At 37.7% G+C, this 17,557-nt stretch overlaps 1 protein-coding gene across 1 annotated transcript in view; it reads left to right on the forward strand.

Moving 5' to 3' along the window:
- ipo11 (importin 11) overlaps nucleotides 1–17,557 on the forward strand; it is a 152,007-nt gene that overhangs the window by 89,125 nt on the left and 45,325 nt on the right. Inside the window, exons 23-25 of the mRNA XM_042488560.1 lie at nucleotides 13,840–13,919; nucleotides 14,015–14,095; nucleotides 17,251–17,346. Coding sequence (XP_042344494.1) covers nucleotides 13,840–13,919; nucleotides 14,015–14,095; nucleotides 17,251–17,346 — 257 coding nt within the window. The remainder of the gene's footprint in view (nucleotides 1–13,839; nucleotides 13,920–14,014; nucleotides 14,096–17,250; nucleotides 17,347–17,557) is intronic.

A 17,557-nucleotide genomic window follows, 5' to 3' on the forward strand; every position in this document is an offset into this window, starting at 1 on the left:
TTAGATTGTTAGTGCAAGTCTTAGAGGAAACAAAGCTCCTGCGATGACAGATGATAGTTCAGAGGTATGATAACAGGTCAGAACAAAACTGTTTAAAACAAGTGTCCTTTTAACGCTAAAATAAATGGAGGATCATTTTGCATTCAGTAGTCATGCATTTATTTACATATACTGAGGGGAAAAAAATCACATAGAGCAAATTAACTTGACTTTTGTATTAGTCTTTTTGTCAAACTGGTCAGTCATTACCTTTGGCTGGTTTTCACCAGAACATTCGGTGGTTCATTTGTTTGGTCCATGGAGAGCTGTGGAGGGATGTGGGCCATTGAGAGAGTCTGGCTTGGTGTGGCGTTGCAGTTTGCCAGGTGTGTGGCCTGGCCTGCCTGATAAAGAGCCCCGCTCCATCACTGCTAAACTGGAGCAGCAAATTCCCTAATTAGAATGTCAAGAGCCTTGCCTTGGCTAAATTGTTAGACTAGCAGTACGCTCTGTATCACAGCCACCACGCTCTGAACCAGGACACATTTCAGCTGTACGTGCTGAACTGGCTAGTGAAGATGGAGAGTAAGCAGGGAAGTTTATTTCCTCGTTGGCATTACGATGATTTGTGTGAGCAGGTGATAGAGCGCGAGCATCCAGTAATGTACATACCATTTTATGTTACTTGTTCAGAATGTTAAGAAACTCAATATGTCTTGCTGTTACACAGTGAAACCTGTCCAGGGAAAGGAGGGCATGCTGGCTCCTGAAGAGGGCTTCAATCTGCAACTGATGGAGGAAGTGTTTATGTGCTTTAAAGCCTGAGTCCAGCTGATGTTACGTCTTGTTTCTGGGTTAATGTTCTTTTTCAGAGAATGGTTATAGCTGGATGAAATCTATTATCACAGCAACCAAATTGCCTTTTAAATGTGTGTGTACCATAGCACGAATAGATTCAGATTCAAATTTCCTTTGTTATTGTCATTATGCACTTCAATACATAAAGAAACATGAAAGAATGTTTCCCTTAAAAGAGAAAAAAAAAAAGTGCAAGTCAATAATAAACAACAGAATAAAAATAAGAAAATAAAAGTCATAGTTCAAAAGCAGTCATTATTATTAGCATGAAAAGCATTAGTGGTCACTCTTACGTAAGTTATGAGGTTGCCAATTTTTTTCCTCTTCCTTCATTTTAAGAAAATATGATAATATAAACATGAATCTAACATTAACCAAAATTCAGTTATGTCTGAATAGGACTTCTTTGCTTAACTATTGACAGTTGATGGGACAAGTTTGTTTGCTAGTTTCTGTAAGGCTGACAAGAAGTTGATGAAATGCACTAATTTTAAACTGGTATTTTCTGCCAAGTTATTATCTTTTAGCTTTATTGTGTATCAGCCACTTTGTCTTAAACTGGGCTCCTACTTTGTGGTCTTTGAAACCTGAGGAAATTATTTTGATTTCTTTCAAAAACTTGGGGAGAATGTAATGGGAAGCCTAACAAGATATGACCCAAACATTAGCAAGAAATTAGTAAACAGTTTAATTAAATTAAATTTAAAAAATGTAAATATATTTTTCTGTATCATAAATGCATAATTATACCAATTATTTGTAATATAAAACATATACAGATTTTTAGATTCATCTGTTGCCACATTTTTCTTTTTAAACTGATAAGGAACATTTTTTGCCAGTTTGCCATGGTCTTTTTCCCCTTATTTTTGAAAGTAATCAAACCAATTTGCCTGGGATTCAAAGGGTTAAATAGCTTGTGAAACGTGCGAGAATGCAGCATGAGAAGACTGATATCCATCCCGGTTTAAAAGGTTTAACCTAGCGCCTTTTATTTGTCTTATGAAGTCTGTAGGTTAGTATATTATCCATCTTACTTGGTGAAAAAGTTTAACAGTATTGTGCTGGGTCCAAAACGCAAAGAAACAATCCCAAAATGAAAGCTCACTGCCCTGTCGATCCCAGAATTTGTCTTCAATGTAGCCAGAATTTAAAATGAGTTGACCAGCATTGGGAACAAAACTAAGATTTGGTCAAAGAATATTTGGCAAACAGTATGGCTTATCAACATTGCCAGAAAATGGCTCAGAAAATATGAAATAGTAATGCCAAAATACTCTGGGGTGGGGCTTTAAAAGCAGAGAGCAGCAGCAACAGAGCAATAAATCAATGGAAAAAATGAGAAAACATGGGAACTCTTACTGAAAGTATTTAGTATTTAAAATACTTATGAAACAATTAAGAATTAGTGTTTTCTCATTTAAAAGCCTTTTTATTATTATCTCTTGATTAATAGTTGAGTGCATAACATTATAGAAAATGATGAAAAATTGACCTCACAATTACAAGAAATCCACTATGATGCTTTCAAATAGCTTGTTTTGTCTGGTCAAAAGTCCAGATATCAAAGATAACCAGTTAACAGTAATGTTGAACAAAAAAAAACCTAAAACAAAACAGTAATTCCTCACAATAAGAAAGGTAGAGCCAGAAATTGTTGGTGCTTTTTAATTGTCTGAAATGACGAATTAATTTTTAGCAAGTGTTTCTGTACTGCTAACCTGCCTACACTCCACTTTAAGGTAAATAAATGAAAATAGACAGGACAATTACAGCATGACCTTGCTGAAGTGGCTTTTAAAGCAATAATAGGACAAAAATTGGGCAGTGCAAAACACTGCTTCATGATCATCCCATCAGTTAGCAATTACTGCTGCAGCCAAAGACATGTCAGACCATCCCCACGAAGATCAATGATAGTGTATTGAGAGAGCTTTCGGCCTCATCTTCTGCCTGTGAGAGAATGTGGTCTCGCAGTTAACTGCCCAGCTAATGTGCTCCATGGATCAATCTGGACGTCCCCACCAGAGGACAACCTTTTTATTACAGGCTCCTCAACTAGCAGTAATGACTGATTACAGCAATCACGGATGTTGTATTTATTTGGCAATATTTATTGCAGGGATAGAAAAACCTTGAACAACACATCTTAAGATTGATTATAAGATGTACATAGCAGGTCCTTAAAATGTCTACTTAATTTTATAAGTATTAGGCCTTAAAAGCCATTAAATAGTCTTGAATTTGTCCCACAAACATTATCTAATATCATTTGTCCAACTTTTAACCTTTTTGTCAAAATGAGTTAAGCTTATTGGTGCCAAAATCCACATATCTGATGTTAGAATCTTTTAACCAAACACAGAACCTATACTTTATACTTTGCCTTTTGGCAAAATGTAGACTAACCTAACTCATTCTAATTACTATATTTCTAAATAAAACCTATGTCTGTACAGGACTACATACCATACATAATACTTACACTCACCTGCAATTTTTAAATAAGAAAAAAAAATATGCAGAAAATAGTCTTAAGATAAGATAGGATAAACCTTTATTAGTCCCACCATGGAAAAATTCACATTGTTACAGCAGCAAGGAAAGCAGCAAAGAAAACTATAGAAATACTATTAAAGAGCAAGGTGCTGTGTAATAAAAAGCAAAGTGCAAACAAATTTGGTTCAAAAAGTAGTAACTTGAAAAGGGTAACAAAAAGCATCAAATTATTATATAAAAGGGTCTGATATTTGTAGACATCCTGCTATACTGAAATCATTTCTAATCATTAACCTTTTTTTTCTTTAGCAGTCAAAATCTTCTTAGTTCTATTTGCCTTTTCAACCTTGAGCTGCTTTTTGGATCAACTAAAGTGAGATGTTTCAGAAATTTTCTTGGCACTGTGCTGGGAGGTTTCTGCTTTCTCATCATTGCTGTCATCTCATACATGGGTGTCTCCTTATAAAGGTGATGTTTGCCACTTCATTGATTTCCTTGCTGAGCTTTTATTGCTTATCTCATGCATGGTTACTCGTCCGTGACTTTTTCAAAGACTTTGTCGTTCAAGCACCAAATGGGAGTCATCTTCTCATCTTGCAACTGTAGCTGTTGGCCGTGTTGTTTTTCATGTTTTTGCAGAGAGTCCTTTGTGTATGGCAAAACCTGGCAAAGTAAGCCGTCTCTGGAGAGCTGCAGGGTGTGTCCCCAACAAACACAAGTGTCCTTGTAGCATATCAGTGCAGATTTTGGCCCCACTTTTTTGGAATCTGTTGTCCCCATCACGCACTGCAAAGCGAAAATTGGGTTGGGAGATGACCAAAATTTTAGCAGTGTCCCAAACAACCATTAGAGGTACTTCAGAGGCGTTATCACAGTCAGACGTGGGGCTCATTTTCCTGTTAATGTTGATAACCGAAGCGGATTGTGCAGCACATGCCCAGGGCTATGAAGGATGTACTGACTAAAGCTTAATCAGTGCTTTAGCAGCTGTTTTTGTGACTATTTGATTATAGCAGATGATGATGTGTGTGTGTGTGTTTGTGAGGCGGTTGTGTCCTCACTTGCCTTTTATAGTATTGATTTGGCAAAATAGCCTATTCTGTTTTAGAATAATATTCATAAGGGGTCTCTGATATGCTGTCTATGGCCATTTACTTGCATGGGAGAAAAGAATATTAAAATATTTTCATAATTAATCAGTCCTTTCAAAATCAAAATAAAGCTTCAGAAATTGCCACACTTCAGTAAGCACCTCTCTAACACACAGTAAATAATTACACTAATTGAGTTTATAACAAAGGTAGAATTACAAATTATTCACTTTTCTATTTTGTTCTTACTTTTTTTGGACAGCAAGTGTACACTTGTGTTTGACATCACCTGAATTTTAAGTTCCGATATGATAACAATAGTTTGGAACAGGAATTAAAAATCTTTGACTATCAGAAGTGAACCAATAAGTCAAAGTAATAAATGCCAAAATAAACAAATCTGGAACTGTGCATCAAACTAGCTGTTAAAAAATCTTCGTTGGAGCAGTTTTTCTCCCCCAAAGTCAACTTGATGTTGTACTCATGTACACAGTGACATAACTTTAACTTTGCGTATGGTTCATCCATGCAAAACATTGATCAGAAACAGGCAGTGTATCTGTTACTTGTTTTGTAGATATGTTTGTCAGTTACTTTTATATTTTATAATTGGTGTTTGACAAAGTTAAAAAAATCAAATATAATTTGTAAATAGACAGGAGTGGAGTGGAGTAACACTGTATTTTCAAAATACTAGAAATACTTTCTCAAAAAAAAACAAGACTAGGTCAAAGTCTTTTATATATCTGGACCGTTTATAACATGCTAGAGGTGCTTTTCATTTAAAATGAGGGCATTTCATTTGAAAAGGATACAGGAAGCAGCTGCAGACCAAAAGTAAAACTTAATCACTCAGTCAGTTGTTCTCAGTCATGGATTTTTTGTGTTTACTGGGCTGGATCCACTGTTGGCGTCCAGACAAAAAATATTAAACATCAGTTGAAATCTTAAAATAAAGAACAATACACACACACACACGCAGCAGAAGAACCTGTTGGCTCTGGAGTGGTACCCACAGATCAAGCCTCTTTTTGTTTGATTTGACTTAACCATCCACTCTTCAGCCCAAGTTAGTGAAGTTTGTCACACACATGACTGTTGGAGGCGGTGCAGCGGCCACTACTAAGTTTGTACAATGAGGATAGTTGTCAGCCCTTTGCTCTCTAGTTTTCACAAAAACGGTGCCTGCATTTGTGCTTGGTGAAGGAAAAAAGGGAAAGAAAGTAAGAAAAAGGGGGACAAAAACACAACTAAAACTCTTGTAAATCATAAAAAATAATGCAGGTGAGGAATTAAGTGAATCATAATACACAAAAGACTCCTTAAACTAGGGCAGCACTAGCCTGTAGCGCACATCCAGGTGTAGCACACATTTTGCCAACTGAAATAAACAAAACACTGATTTTTACATAAACATAAACAACATCCCCACCCAACTCTTCAGTATTGATTCCCCTTTTGGAGAAGATCAATGGCAGTAAAGGTTTATTGTCTGCTAAAAGTTACTCTAGCTGAGACATGTGTAACATACAGACACTTTTCTTCATGTAGCAGCACCAGTCAGACTGAGGTTTTCTCCCACGGTGCTTCATCCCGAGTTCACACTTCATTCCAGATTTACCATTATGTCATATTTGTCAGAAGAGAGTCATATAGTTTCTCTGCTATCTGGTCCAGAGTAGCTTTCTATCTGTGCCTGGGGGGTTGGCTTGTAGCTCACTCATAAAATTGCCGTTCCAAGTCTGTGTCGTTCTGGGCCTGTGGAGTCCTGCTGGTGGCATCTTGGCTCAAAGCAATGATATAAGATGCTGATCGGCTGTCGCTGGAGGGATGCTGTGAGAGCTGTTCAGGCATATGCCACCAGCTGAAGGCCACCGGTGGTTTAAAGCCTCCTCCTCTTGTAGACTCTGAATATGTTTCAGTTACATTTTCTGGTTGGAGGCAGATTTTATGACAACATGAATGCACCTCTTAGGTCCGTCACACTTTAGCTAGCATCTGCTTTTGGCTCCCTCAACACTTTCTACTTTTGAGTAAAACCTTAAAGCTTGTTTTAGATCTACAGTATACATGCAAGGTTTTTTCCCCCCCTAAGTTTTGTTTTAAGATGCACAAACATTTAGTTTATATAATCACGCTAAAAAGAAATGATGAAAAGCTATCACCAGACTGTTCGGATTATATTTGTTGCATGTAAAATATGATAATCTACTGACAAGTTTATAAAAGACAAGCACACAACCATTTGTTTTGACTCAATAACTAAATTAAGATGGATGCAGGTCTGCTTTTTCTCCCACTGTACAAAAATGAAGCCAAAATATCCTGATACAGCCACAGTGATCTTGCGCTGGTGACGTCATTTGGAGTCTGCACAGTAGCATTTTGTACTGTATCAAGTTTTGGACATCTGACCAGTTGTAAGCAGCATCATTGAATATGAGCACACCGATTTGCGCACAAAGCTGTCAATCATGACATGAAACCCACTTTCTATAAAATCAAATAACTAATTAAGACAACTCATTAGTAAAAGTTAAATTCCTGAACGTTTAAGTGATAAGAATTACATAAAATAACAGAAACCATCTTTGGGGGAAAAAAATTATTTGATGTGGACTTTGATTTTTATTTATTATATGCTAACAAGGAGGGGGGCGGGCTTTATGACCTATACTGTAGCCAGCCGTCAAAAGGTGATTGAGATGTTTTGGGGAGCTGTCATGTCGTCTATCTTTATTATACAGTCATGTTGTTGACAAAGTACTTGTATGTATGTCAGTGGTTGCGTAGGAATACTTGTGTGTTGTTTGAGTGGCCTTGATGATACTCCTCTGTGTGTGTCATACTGCCATTTTTCAAGGGTGTGTTCCAGTGTGGGTGTCTGTTTGTGTAAACAAGCATGTATGACATATTTTTCTTGTTGCTGTTGCTTATTACTATGGTGAGGCTAGTGGGAATTGCTCTCAGTTGAAACTGATTTCATGATATTTGAGGATGACAGTCATTCTGCTGTCAATAGGACTGAACAGAGCTCAACCATTCAGCTGCCCTATTTAGCTGCAGGACAAAACACAAGGCTTTTTTTAAAATTTGGGTATAGTCTAAAATCCCTTAAAAGGGAGAAAAATGTTGATTGGTTGTGTATGCACTGTCGACTTGGGTTGCAGTACTGAGATAGCACATTTTATTAAATGAAAATGTAGCTATTTCATATGTGATAATTGTTTGTATTACCTATTCAACATCAATGACATTAAATCTGAGGTCAAATCCTACTTTAGACAGAATTTGAATTACAGCACACTTGATGGGATATGTATTTCCACAACAGCAAAAAAGACATCAAAATGCATTCCCTGAAAGACTCACAACTACGGTCTCAGGTATCTTTTTATATGCGCAGTAGAGCCCAAATGTTCATATTTTTAAGGATTGTGCCAAATAAATAATGGACTGACAATTTTTTGTTTTAACATTTTTCACCAAAAAGACACCCATATTTTGTATTTTTTAAATGCTATTTTTAACCCTTTATTCACTGTTTAGTGCATACATATAGCCCAATACAAAGTCAACAAAGCGATGATATTAGATAAAAGTAAGAAAGCAACAACATTAATGAGCATAGATAAAAGAAAGAAAGAAAACAAAAATAATAAGAAAAACAAACCAAATACAATGAAAACAAACAAGCAAATATACAAATAGAGCGTTGGTTGCTCGCTCTAGATACATTTCATGTAAGAGTTTTGCAGGATGAGTTTGGTTAGGCGTCATTCATTTTTTTCTGCTCATGCCTATGCACATACACTTTTTTAACCCCTTTTTCTCTATACCTGTCCTGCTTTCCTCCTTTTCCTTTCCTTTCCTTTCCTTCCCTAGCTACACAGTTGTGTTTGCATTTATATCTGTATTGTGGCATCAGCTCAATGTAGATTTGTTTGAAATAATTTTCAATGGATTGGAGGTAACTACACTGAAAAATGTTTTGTATACTTTTAGACACATTTCACAGTGAACAACATATAGTTCAAAGAGTAGCTTGATAGATTCCCCAGCTTATATTTAGTGAAAGGGAAAAACATGTAAATGTGATACAGGTGTAGATAATGCAGCCTATTAGTAGGTTTTAAGAGAAAAAAAGAGTTGCTCTCATTAAATGCACCCACCTTGGTGTCAACTAGGAACCATGATCATTTATTCACCTCCTCTGCAGGACTGCAGACCTGTCATGCTTGCCTTGTCAGATGACGCTGTGTGTCCTTGTTCACCCACTGTTAAGCAATCTGTTGCCTTTGCTTTATTCTTTAGAAAACTAAACGTCCTGACCTGATCACAGGAAAGCATTTGTTGAAGCCGAGCTCTCATTTTTCTGTCTGTCCGTTTGCTTGTGATGCTCTATGTTCCAGTATGTTCCAGTATTTGTTCTACAGTACACAAACTGTGGGGAGATCAGATTGATTTCTTTACTATACAGTTGATATCACTTTGACTTTTTAAATTATCACTCTTCTCCTTGTCCCTGTTTTTTCGCATCTTTGTAGCTGATTTGATTTTGAAATAAATCATTTTCTTTTCTTCATCTGTGCTCACAAAACTTGCTTGCACTGCGTGTGTTTAGAGTAATGTTGCCCCATACTATGTTTGTACTGTTGAATATTCATGTAGACTGATTTGCTGACTAAATAGGCCCCTGGAATACATTATGTACCTGCACAGATAGCAGATGGCAGCATGCATTATCTTCATTACCTATTTGTGTCTGGCAGATGGCTAGAGAAAACATATTGCATACATCAACATTAATATCACCTGTACGGACCAGCCTGGTCGGACTGGACCTCCTCTATTACTACCCACAAGTGACTTCTAATTTTCTTCCATAAAAACCTTGATGAAAAGAAGTTTCATGAGGTATAAGTGCTTTTTGAAAATGAAGAAAGTTTGTTCTAACTTTGGCTTTGGAAAGAGACAATATGTTTGAAAATAACATGAAGCTATATCTCCCTAAGCTACTGCAAATATAGGCTTCTGTGCTAGAACAACAACTCAGTGCCACAGAGGAGCAATGTATTAGACTGGCAAAATATTTGCATCAGAGGTTTCAGGTCTCTGATTGTAGGATTATATTTTTTCTTATATACTCATAAAAGATGCTCTTAGAAAGATCCAAGTGTGTGTTGCTCAATGAGCCATATGCTTGTGAGCAATACAGGCCTGAAATCATGTGTTTGTGTCATCATATATATTTTTTTAATAAATACTGTAGTAGGCATGAGAGCTTTGATTATTGGTATTGATCTTCAAACAAGTACTGTAGAAAAACACTTTAAAAAAACCCCTGCTTCACTAAATAATAGAAGAAGAACAGAAGGAAAGCTGAAGAGTGAATGAGAGAAAAATAAGAGGGAAATAGCAAGCAGGATACACTCTACAGGCATCGAGGTGTGAGAAAATATTAATACACTTGTGATTCACGTTTCTGAGAATCGACACGGTTTCACGAAACATAGTATCACTATGACTTTTTAATGAATAGCTCACATGTAAAGATTTTTTTTCAGTAGGTCATTTTCTGTTCTGTTTAAACCCCTGACTGCTAGATAGCAGTGTTGTTATTGATCTTAAGCCATTTGACTGTTTCACTCGCACACAAACATATTGCCAGTGTGTTGTGGGGCTAGTTGTAAATACTTAATATGGATCCTGCTGTTCTGACGCATAAAAAAGTTGTTTTTTTACTCAGATTGTATGCATATGATGTTGTGTTCTTTGTAACATGACATTTTTCCTAAAATGAGATGCTAAAAAAATCACCGTATGTTGATTTGCTTACAGTGATGCAATATATCAAAATATACTGTTTATGTATAGCATTGACAAACTCTTGCCAATACACAGCTCTAAAAGCTAAGTAGGTAGTGACTAATTGTGGATAACACTATTTCCACAGCACAAAATTTGACACTCACCTGGCCTTGTGTTTGTTGTTGTTTTTCTTTCTTTTTTCTATTTTTTTTTTTTTTTTTTTTTTTTAGCAAAAGCATACCCAAGTTACCAGTTATAACTTGTGTTTTTGCATAACATCTTTTCAGCTTGTTATACCATGAAAAAAAAGGTGTTTACTTTTAATCTCTCATCTCAAGAATGGTCTTACTGTGACTTCACCCATTAGTTTGTTGACTCCTTCTCTTGGTTTCTTGGAGCTAGAAGTGACCATATTTGGACAAGAGGGTGGAGCTGTGGAGAAGCGAGGGGCGGATTTGATTAGACTAGCAATGGCTTGCAGGTAACCTGTCACTCAAGTGGCCCTGCCTTTAAGTTTGCATAACTTGGGGTCCCTGGTGGCTCAGTTGGTAGAGCGGGCCCCCCCTATGCACAGAGGTTATGTTCTTGCCGCAGTGGCTGTGGGCTCGATTCTGGCCTCAGCCCTTTGCTGCATGTCATCCCCTCTGTCTCCCCCTTTCATACTATAGCTATCCTATCATCAATAAAGGCAAAAAGAAAGCCACAAAAAAATCTTTAAAAAAAAAAAAAGTATACATAACTCTGAGCCTTAATGAAATGCAAAGACAGCTTTATAAAAATGCACCTGCAACTGCAAAAACGGGGGCCTTTCTGCAGGTTTTTCTTTTCTTCTCTTTTCTTTTTGTCTTTTTAAGCTACAACAGGAACTGCAGTTTTTGGAACTTCCGCATTGGCTCAATTTTTCAACCTCAGAGGTTGCCGCTTGGTTTTAAAAATTCAACCAAACAAGAAAAGAAAGCAACATTTTTGTATATATTCATACAAATAGGTGCATAGATATTTTCTAATCTATTTAATTGCATGGTGACCCTGGAGATTCATCTTGGGATTACTTGAGTTGGGCCTGACCTCTTGAAAAGAGGTCCTTCAGAAAGAATTACTGCACACCCATTAAAACATAAACAAAAAGAAATACACAATGAAATGTTTTGAGTTTTAACAGCTCTAACTTTACTCAACACCAAAATAATGTGTTATATATGTATGTATTCATAGGTCTATATATCCACAGTATTTGTCCCCTGTGTCCATTCAGGGAAGTAACCATCGTCCTGGGTGTTAGAATTAGCTCCGCTGTCAACTAGTTTGAGGTAAACAGCTATTCTTGGTGTTAGAGTCAGCTACACTGTCAGCGTGCATTACTCTCAAAGTATTCATACAGATGTTAGTCTCGGTGTATGTATAAATGCTGTATGTGTGACTGTCTGGGGGTGTTAGTGTCGGCATGCAAGTGTGTGTGAGTGTTTCAGTTCCTGTCTGTCCTTCAGCTGTCTCTCAATCCTTTCTCTTTTCTTCCTTTTCTCTCACCTGTCTGTGTGTTTGTGTCTGTATTTCCAAGTGCCAAGGGGTATTTTAGGCGTTAAGATCTGCTAACATGCCAGCTTATATTACAATCGAACCTATATCCTGCTGTGTGTATGTTATTTGTGGTAAATGTTTAGGCCACCTCTTACTGCTCATGTCCTCCTCATTCTCATCATGTATGTCCTCTGTCTGCATACTTGACAATACCTTAAGTATTTAAAACTCCCCCTCTTTGTTGTGTTTTTCTCATAACTTCATCTTCTTGTCTGTTACCCTCTTTTACTAAGTTGAACTTTAGCTGCCTGCTAAGCAATTGTAAATACTGTAAAATTTGGCTCAATTTACAGAGCCTTCTTTCCTCGTTTTCCAACACGTTTGCACACATGAGCAAGGAAACACACTCAATACTCTGTGTACAGTATATAATATGGCAAATCGTTCACTCAGTGCCCACCCTTTAATTGTAACACCAAACCTATTACACAACTAGTCACGTCAGTTAGGCTTGTTTTCTCTGCTCCATGGAACAAGAGGCCATTAACAGTTAGAGCCATGGTGCTACACTGGCTTCAGACGTGTACACATACTTAGTGGTTAAAAGTCAATTCTTTGCAATCCAGCCTCCCAGTGGTCCAAAGTGATATGTGTTTGGTTTAGAATTATCTGAAGGACATTTTTAATGTGTTACCAATTCTGTACAAAATGCCTCATGTTTAGTTTTCTTCATTGTGAGTGTTTTTAAGGTTACAGTTGCTGAGCTTTTTGGAGCATATCTGCTCTTTTATGATGCTAAAATGTTCCGGCCTCTTTTTTTGATCTGTTTAAGCACCCATTGTTGTCCCCTTTAGTTTTTGTTTCTACTGTTACATTTATCCCTAGGTTATGGTTTTATTGTAATCCTGTTTGAATGTAGCCTTGTGAGTTAAATCCTCTTTGCCCCTGTGGTGTTGAGTAAAAATAAACACAATATTTTTGTGTTTTTCAAATCCGTATGATGCACCACAATGTGAATAAATACTTCATAGACTTTGTACATACAGCAAACCCGCAGGTCATATCCAGCATTGATGTCCGAAGCTTCACTTTGTCTGTGTTAACATGAACTTAAACAGTGAAGGTCAGACAAACACCAGAGCGAAGTAGAAAATATTTAACGCTGGGATAATGATGTTGCAGAGGCAACAGCATGCTTAATAATTTAGCTTGTAGTTCTTCCTAATAGATCCCCTCTCATTAATGCTGGCAGATAAGCAGCCACTTGTGGTTTTTTTGAAGGCATAAAAAGCTATAACCGCAACGTTTCTTTGTTGCATCATGAGCATCTTTAATAGGCTGGTTTTCAAAAAAAAAACCCTCATCAAGTACTTTTTTTAATACCCACAATGTGTCAGTTTTGTGTCTTTTTTGTTTGCATCTACTGGATTTTCTTTTAGCATGTAAGAGCACAACTAGATGCACTCAGAGGATGTTATGATAAAACATCAGAAGCAGCTGTTACAGAGTAAAGAAACAGCTTTTGTCCTTGATGGTATTTTCACGGACAATATTTACTCTAGTTAAGCTTGTTGCACAACACCAAAGTAGTATTTAGACCAAGTGAGTTTATCTTCTTATCTTGTAAAACCAATGAGTCACTCTCCTTTTCCTGGACTTAATGATCTTTTTTTTATTGGTAAAAGCTGTGAGGTGCCTCATTCTAAAGGTTTAGTTTCTGCACTAAGATTAAAAATCAACGGATATGCAGTGCCTGTTAAAAATCCCTCTCATCCCCATTGACTTTTCATGTATTATTTTTATACAATTAAGAGTTACAGTGGATGAAATTAGGAGTTTCCAAAAGTAAGGCATATGTTTTTAATGATTCCTCCCAGTAAACAAAGTCAGTTAGACCATTCACCCAGAATACAGTGTAGTCTAAATTTGTTGAACTTCTGAACACCCTTCTACAGTGGGATCTTTTATCAACAAAAGCCTTTCTCCTTCCTCTCTATGTGCATTGTCCAACCCTGCCTGCTCCCATCAATTAAACCCTTTTTGTCCAATTTATTAAAATGTAACATCTGATGTTCTGTTTCAGAGCTGAGCTCCGAGAACCTGCGTACCTGCTTTCAGATCGTTAATGCCTACTTATATTTGTCTGCCACAGACTTCCTGCAGGTGAGACTTGCGCACATTTTTACACTAGCACATTATCCTCAAAGGTTGTATAGAACCTCCCTCTGCTCACATATATAATTTTATTTTCTCCTCAGAACTATGCAGAATCATTGTGTCGAGCTTTCTGCGATCTGCTGAAAGACATCACGAATGAGGGACAGGTCCAGGTGCTCAAGGTACTGTCACTTCATCGCTCTGGCACACAGAACTATATCACCTCTGTTTATTCTCTGCCTGTCTTTCCGTGGGGTTCAGTTTTTCATCCTCCCCTCTTAAGTTCCCTTACAGTGTTTGTTTGTTTTGTCTGGGTGGCCCAGTGAATAGCAGGTGCACTTGAAGTGGCATTAAATGCTGTATACACAGACATAAACAGACACAGAAAATGCTGCTTGTGAAATGAGACCAGGTTATAATGCCGGTAAAGCCTCAATATTCTCACTGCTAATAAATCATTTGAGAAGTGTTGTGGCATTTACCTCAAACAGCCTACTCAAAATCTCTTTTCTGCCAATTACCTTTTATGTCTCAATGTCAAAATATTGAATTTGGGCTGTTAACTAAACAATCTAATGAACCTCATTTTTATCACAAAAAATCTAATTTTATTATTTATAAAGTTGTGTCTGTTCAGTTGTTATTAATGACAATTTTAAATGTGGTTTTTGGCCACATAATATCACCAATGCTGCTCAGGTGTAGAGTGCTGTAGGAATGAGTCCTCAAACCCAGAAATGAGTTAGTATCCTCCGCCTTTGGTTCCCTCTCCTCAAAGTCGATGGGTTTTTTTTCATGGGTTTTGGATTAGATATCCTGTTGCAGACCTTGTGAGCAGTTTCATGTAAAAACAGTTTTTCACTACTAATCTACACCTGTCAACTGTATCATTGTACAGAAGGAAGCGTGCATCTACTGTTAGCTCATCCAGCACCACTGAGCTAGTTAATGTTACAACTTATCCAGTTGGGACGCCTTTAATGTTTACATCTCACTTTTCACGATCACAAGCCTCTTGTTGATAAGTAAATGCACACTTCCTTTTGTGCAGTGATACAGTCAGCGGGTGTAGTTTCTACAGGTAGAATGAAAAATATTCATTTTTGATTTTGTGGTGAAGTTTCCCTCTAATATGTAGTAATCATAATCTAAAAGAATCACCATGTTGGTAGAGTCCCTCAAGGTTTAGTTCTGGGGCCTTTCTGTTTTTAACCATCCTCACATTTGTACGATAATACAAAGTTAAATCAAGCTTATGGATGTTAGCATGTTCTTTCCTCACAGATAACTGGCTGTAAATGTGAGTGTTTCTATTACTGGCAAATACGTCATTTTTCCCCTAGATGCTATAAACACTAAGCCAAAACACCATGGCTGTGCTCTACACTTAAGATTGTGGTGACAATTGGCGTGGTAAATGATGGGTCAAGATGAGCAGAAACATCATTTTTTAATTAATCGTATCTCTTTATTTGCTCTGGGACTCACAGTTGGTGTATATATGTGCACAGCTTCAGCATTGTATGTATGCAAAACAGCCCTAAGACCATAGAGCTTTAGCTTAGCAAAGCTCAGTGGCATTACTGCACATCTGGCTTCTTCTAATCCTTTGTTCTGAGGAAAGGAGAGTAAGCAGACAATAAACCTGTCGACCTACAAAACGTAGGAACACAGCGGCTCACCACACATGGGCACCCTGAGAACACAGGGATCAGAGTAATCAGCATGGATTTCTCTGAAAAGTTCATATGCAGGCACACTTACAGAGACAGATATAGTTTCTCACTGCCCGTCTCTGTGCTTCAGGTTTGATCGCTGACCTTTGAGTTTAAAATTCTCATTTGAGGCTCTAAATTGCTAAATGCCATTGGTAATCTTACAGTGTCTCATCATCACATTGGTGTGGTCTGGATTTATGTAATAGTCTAGTCATGGAAAGCCTAATGGGGATGGAATAACATTTTAATGGTTTGGATCGAGTCCTTGTTCTATCAGGTTAGTTTTCCTGGCTCAGTGTATATATGTTATATGCAGGGCTCAACAATGAGGATTGCTCGATTGTCTGGGGCAAGTAAAATGCCATTGTGGGCTGGTAAATCTAACAGATCACTTGCCCAACCTGGCAAGTGGTGAAAAATAATTTTTTCCTGAGCTGATGATGAAAGTAGCTAATGAGTTTGCCATCTCACTTCCTTCTCTGTTGAGAGTTGCGCATGCACAGCACTGATCGGGCACTCGTGAGAGAATTGCGTCCGGTAAAGACAGAGTTTAATGCAAGTGAGCATTTCAGTAACTCCACTCCAGGAAACAGGAGTTTAGTCAGGCGGTGTTAGAGGATGTCAGCGAAACTCGAACTATCTGAGTTTGAGCGCAAGGCAGATACAATGTGATTCAGTGTTTGTTGTTATTTGATAACCAATAGTAAATAAGACAGTTTTTATGATGGCAAGTTAAAAACAAAAAACAAAAAAACATTGAAACGTTTGAACATTGAGCATTACACTCCTTGGGGTTCAGAGCATGCTCTGGGCACAGATGGAGCAGCAGAACACCAGGCGCAGTGAAAGCAAGTATTAATTGTCTGTTAATTTATATTGAAAAGAATGCGTTATTTCAACAAAAGCGCTCTTATTTTAGTGTTGGCTATCTTTTTGTCTGTGTCACCATCTTCAGCTACTGTCACACATCCTAATTCTGTGGGAAACACTATAGCATATGCATTACTTAACCTCTCTTAGCTGGATATTGTTACCTTCATGAAGGTAGGATTTATTACAGGGCTGTGATTGCATTAGTTTAAGCTTGGTTTATCTTATGAAGTCATAACTGAGTGCACATTTACATCCAGCACTATTTATGGGAGTACAGACATGCAGCAGACCACGGTGCCTCTGTCACGTTATCTTTTTCTCTCAGATTTTTTCTCTGGTCATATTGTGCCTTTGTTTTTTGTTGCTCTACTGGAGCTGTTACATTCTTTTTTACTCCAGCTTTAATGCCTGACAGAGGGCTCATTCAAATTTCTTGGGAAACTAAAACTTAAGGGACTAACCTTGCCTACCACATACTGTAGGTCAAACCCTCAATTAAAAGGAGGATTTTCTGCACCCTTTTATTATCTCTCGAAAATGACTCTTCCGCTAACTCCCTTTTGCCCCCTAGTATGTCCTCCCACACTTTGCCCTGTCTTTACATCATCCTGTGTCTGACCCTTAGTGTCTCTCGTTTGGCGCACACCCCCCTCTGGCACCGTTTTCTCCTGTTTCTCCTTGCTACTGTCCCTTACTCACCTCTCTGAGTACACTCTCTCATCCTCCCTCTCCCTGTGTCTTGGCAGGTGGTAGAGATAGCTTTAAAGGTTAGCCCCATACTGGGAGCCCACATGTTCCAGCCCCTGCTGCCAGCTGTCTTCAGAGGTATTGTGGACGGTGAGGTGAGTTTTACCACAATATCTTGTCCAGATCTGGATGGGGTTTATGTAAAAGGACACACATGTAAACATGTTTAAGATTGCCCATGGTATATTTTTACTCACTTTCTGCTTTTTTTATTGAAGGTTTTACCTTATTGAACTTCAAAATACTATTAGAGATGGATCCTGCTCCTGCATTTAACCTCTTCTTTAATCAGTTCGAATGGAGACA

Source organism: Plectropomus leopardus, chromosome 6 (assembly GCF_008729295.1).
Source record: "Plectropomus leopardus isolate mb chromosome 6, YSFRI_Pleo_2.0, whole genome shotgun sequence".
Classification (NCBI taxonomy): Eukaryota; Metazoa; Chordata; class Actinopteri; order Perciformes; family Serranidae; genus Plectropomus; species Plectropomus leopardus.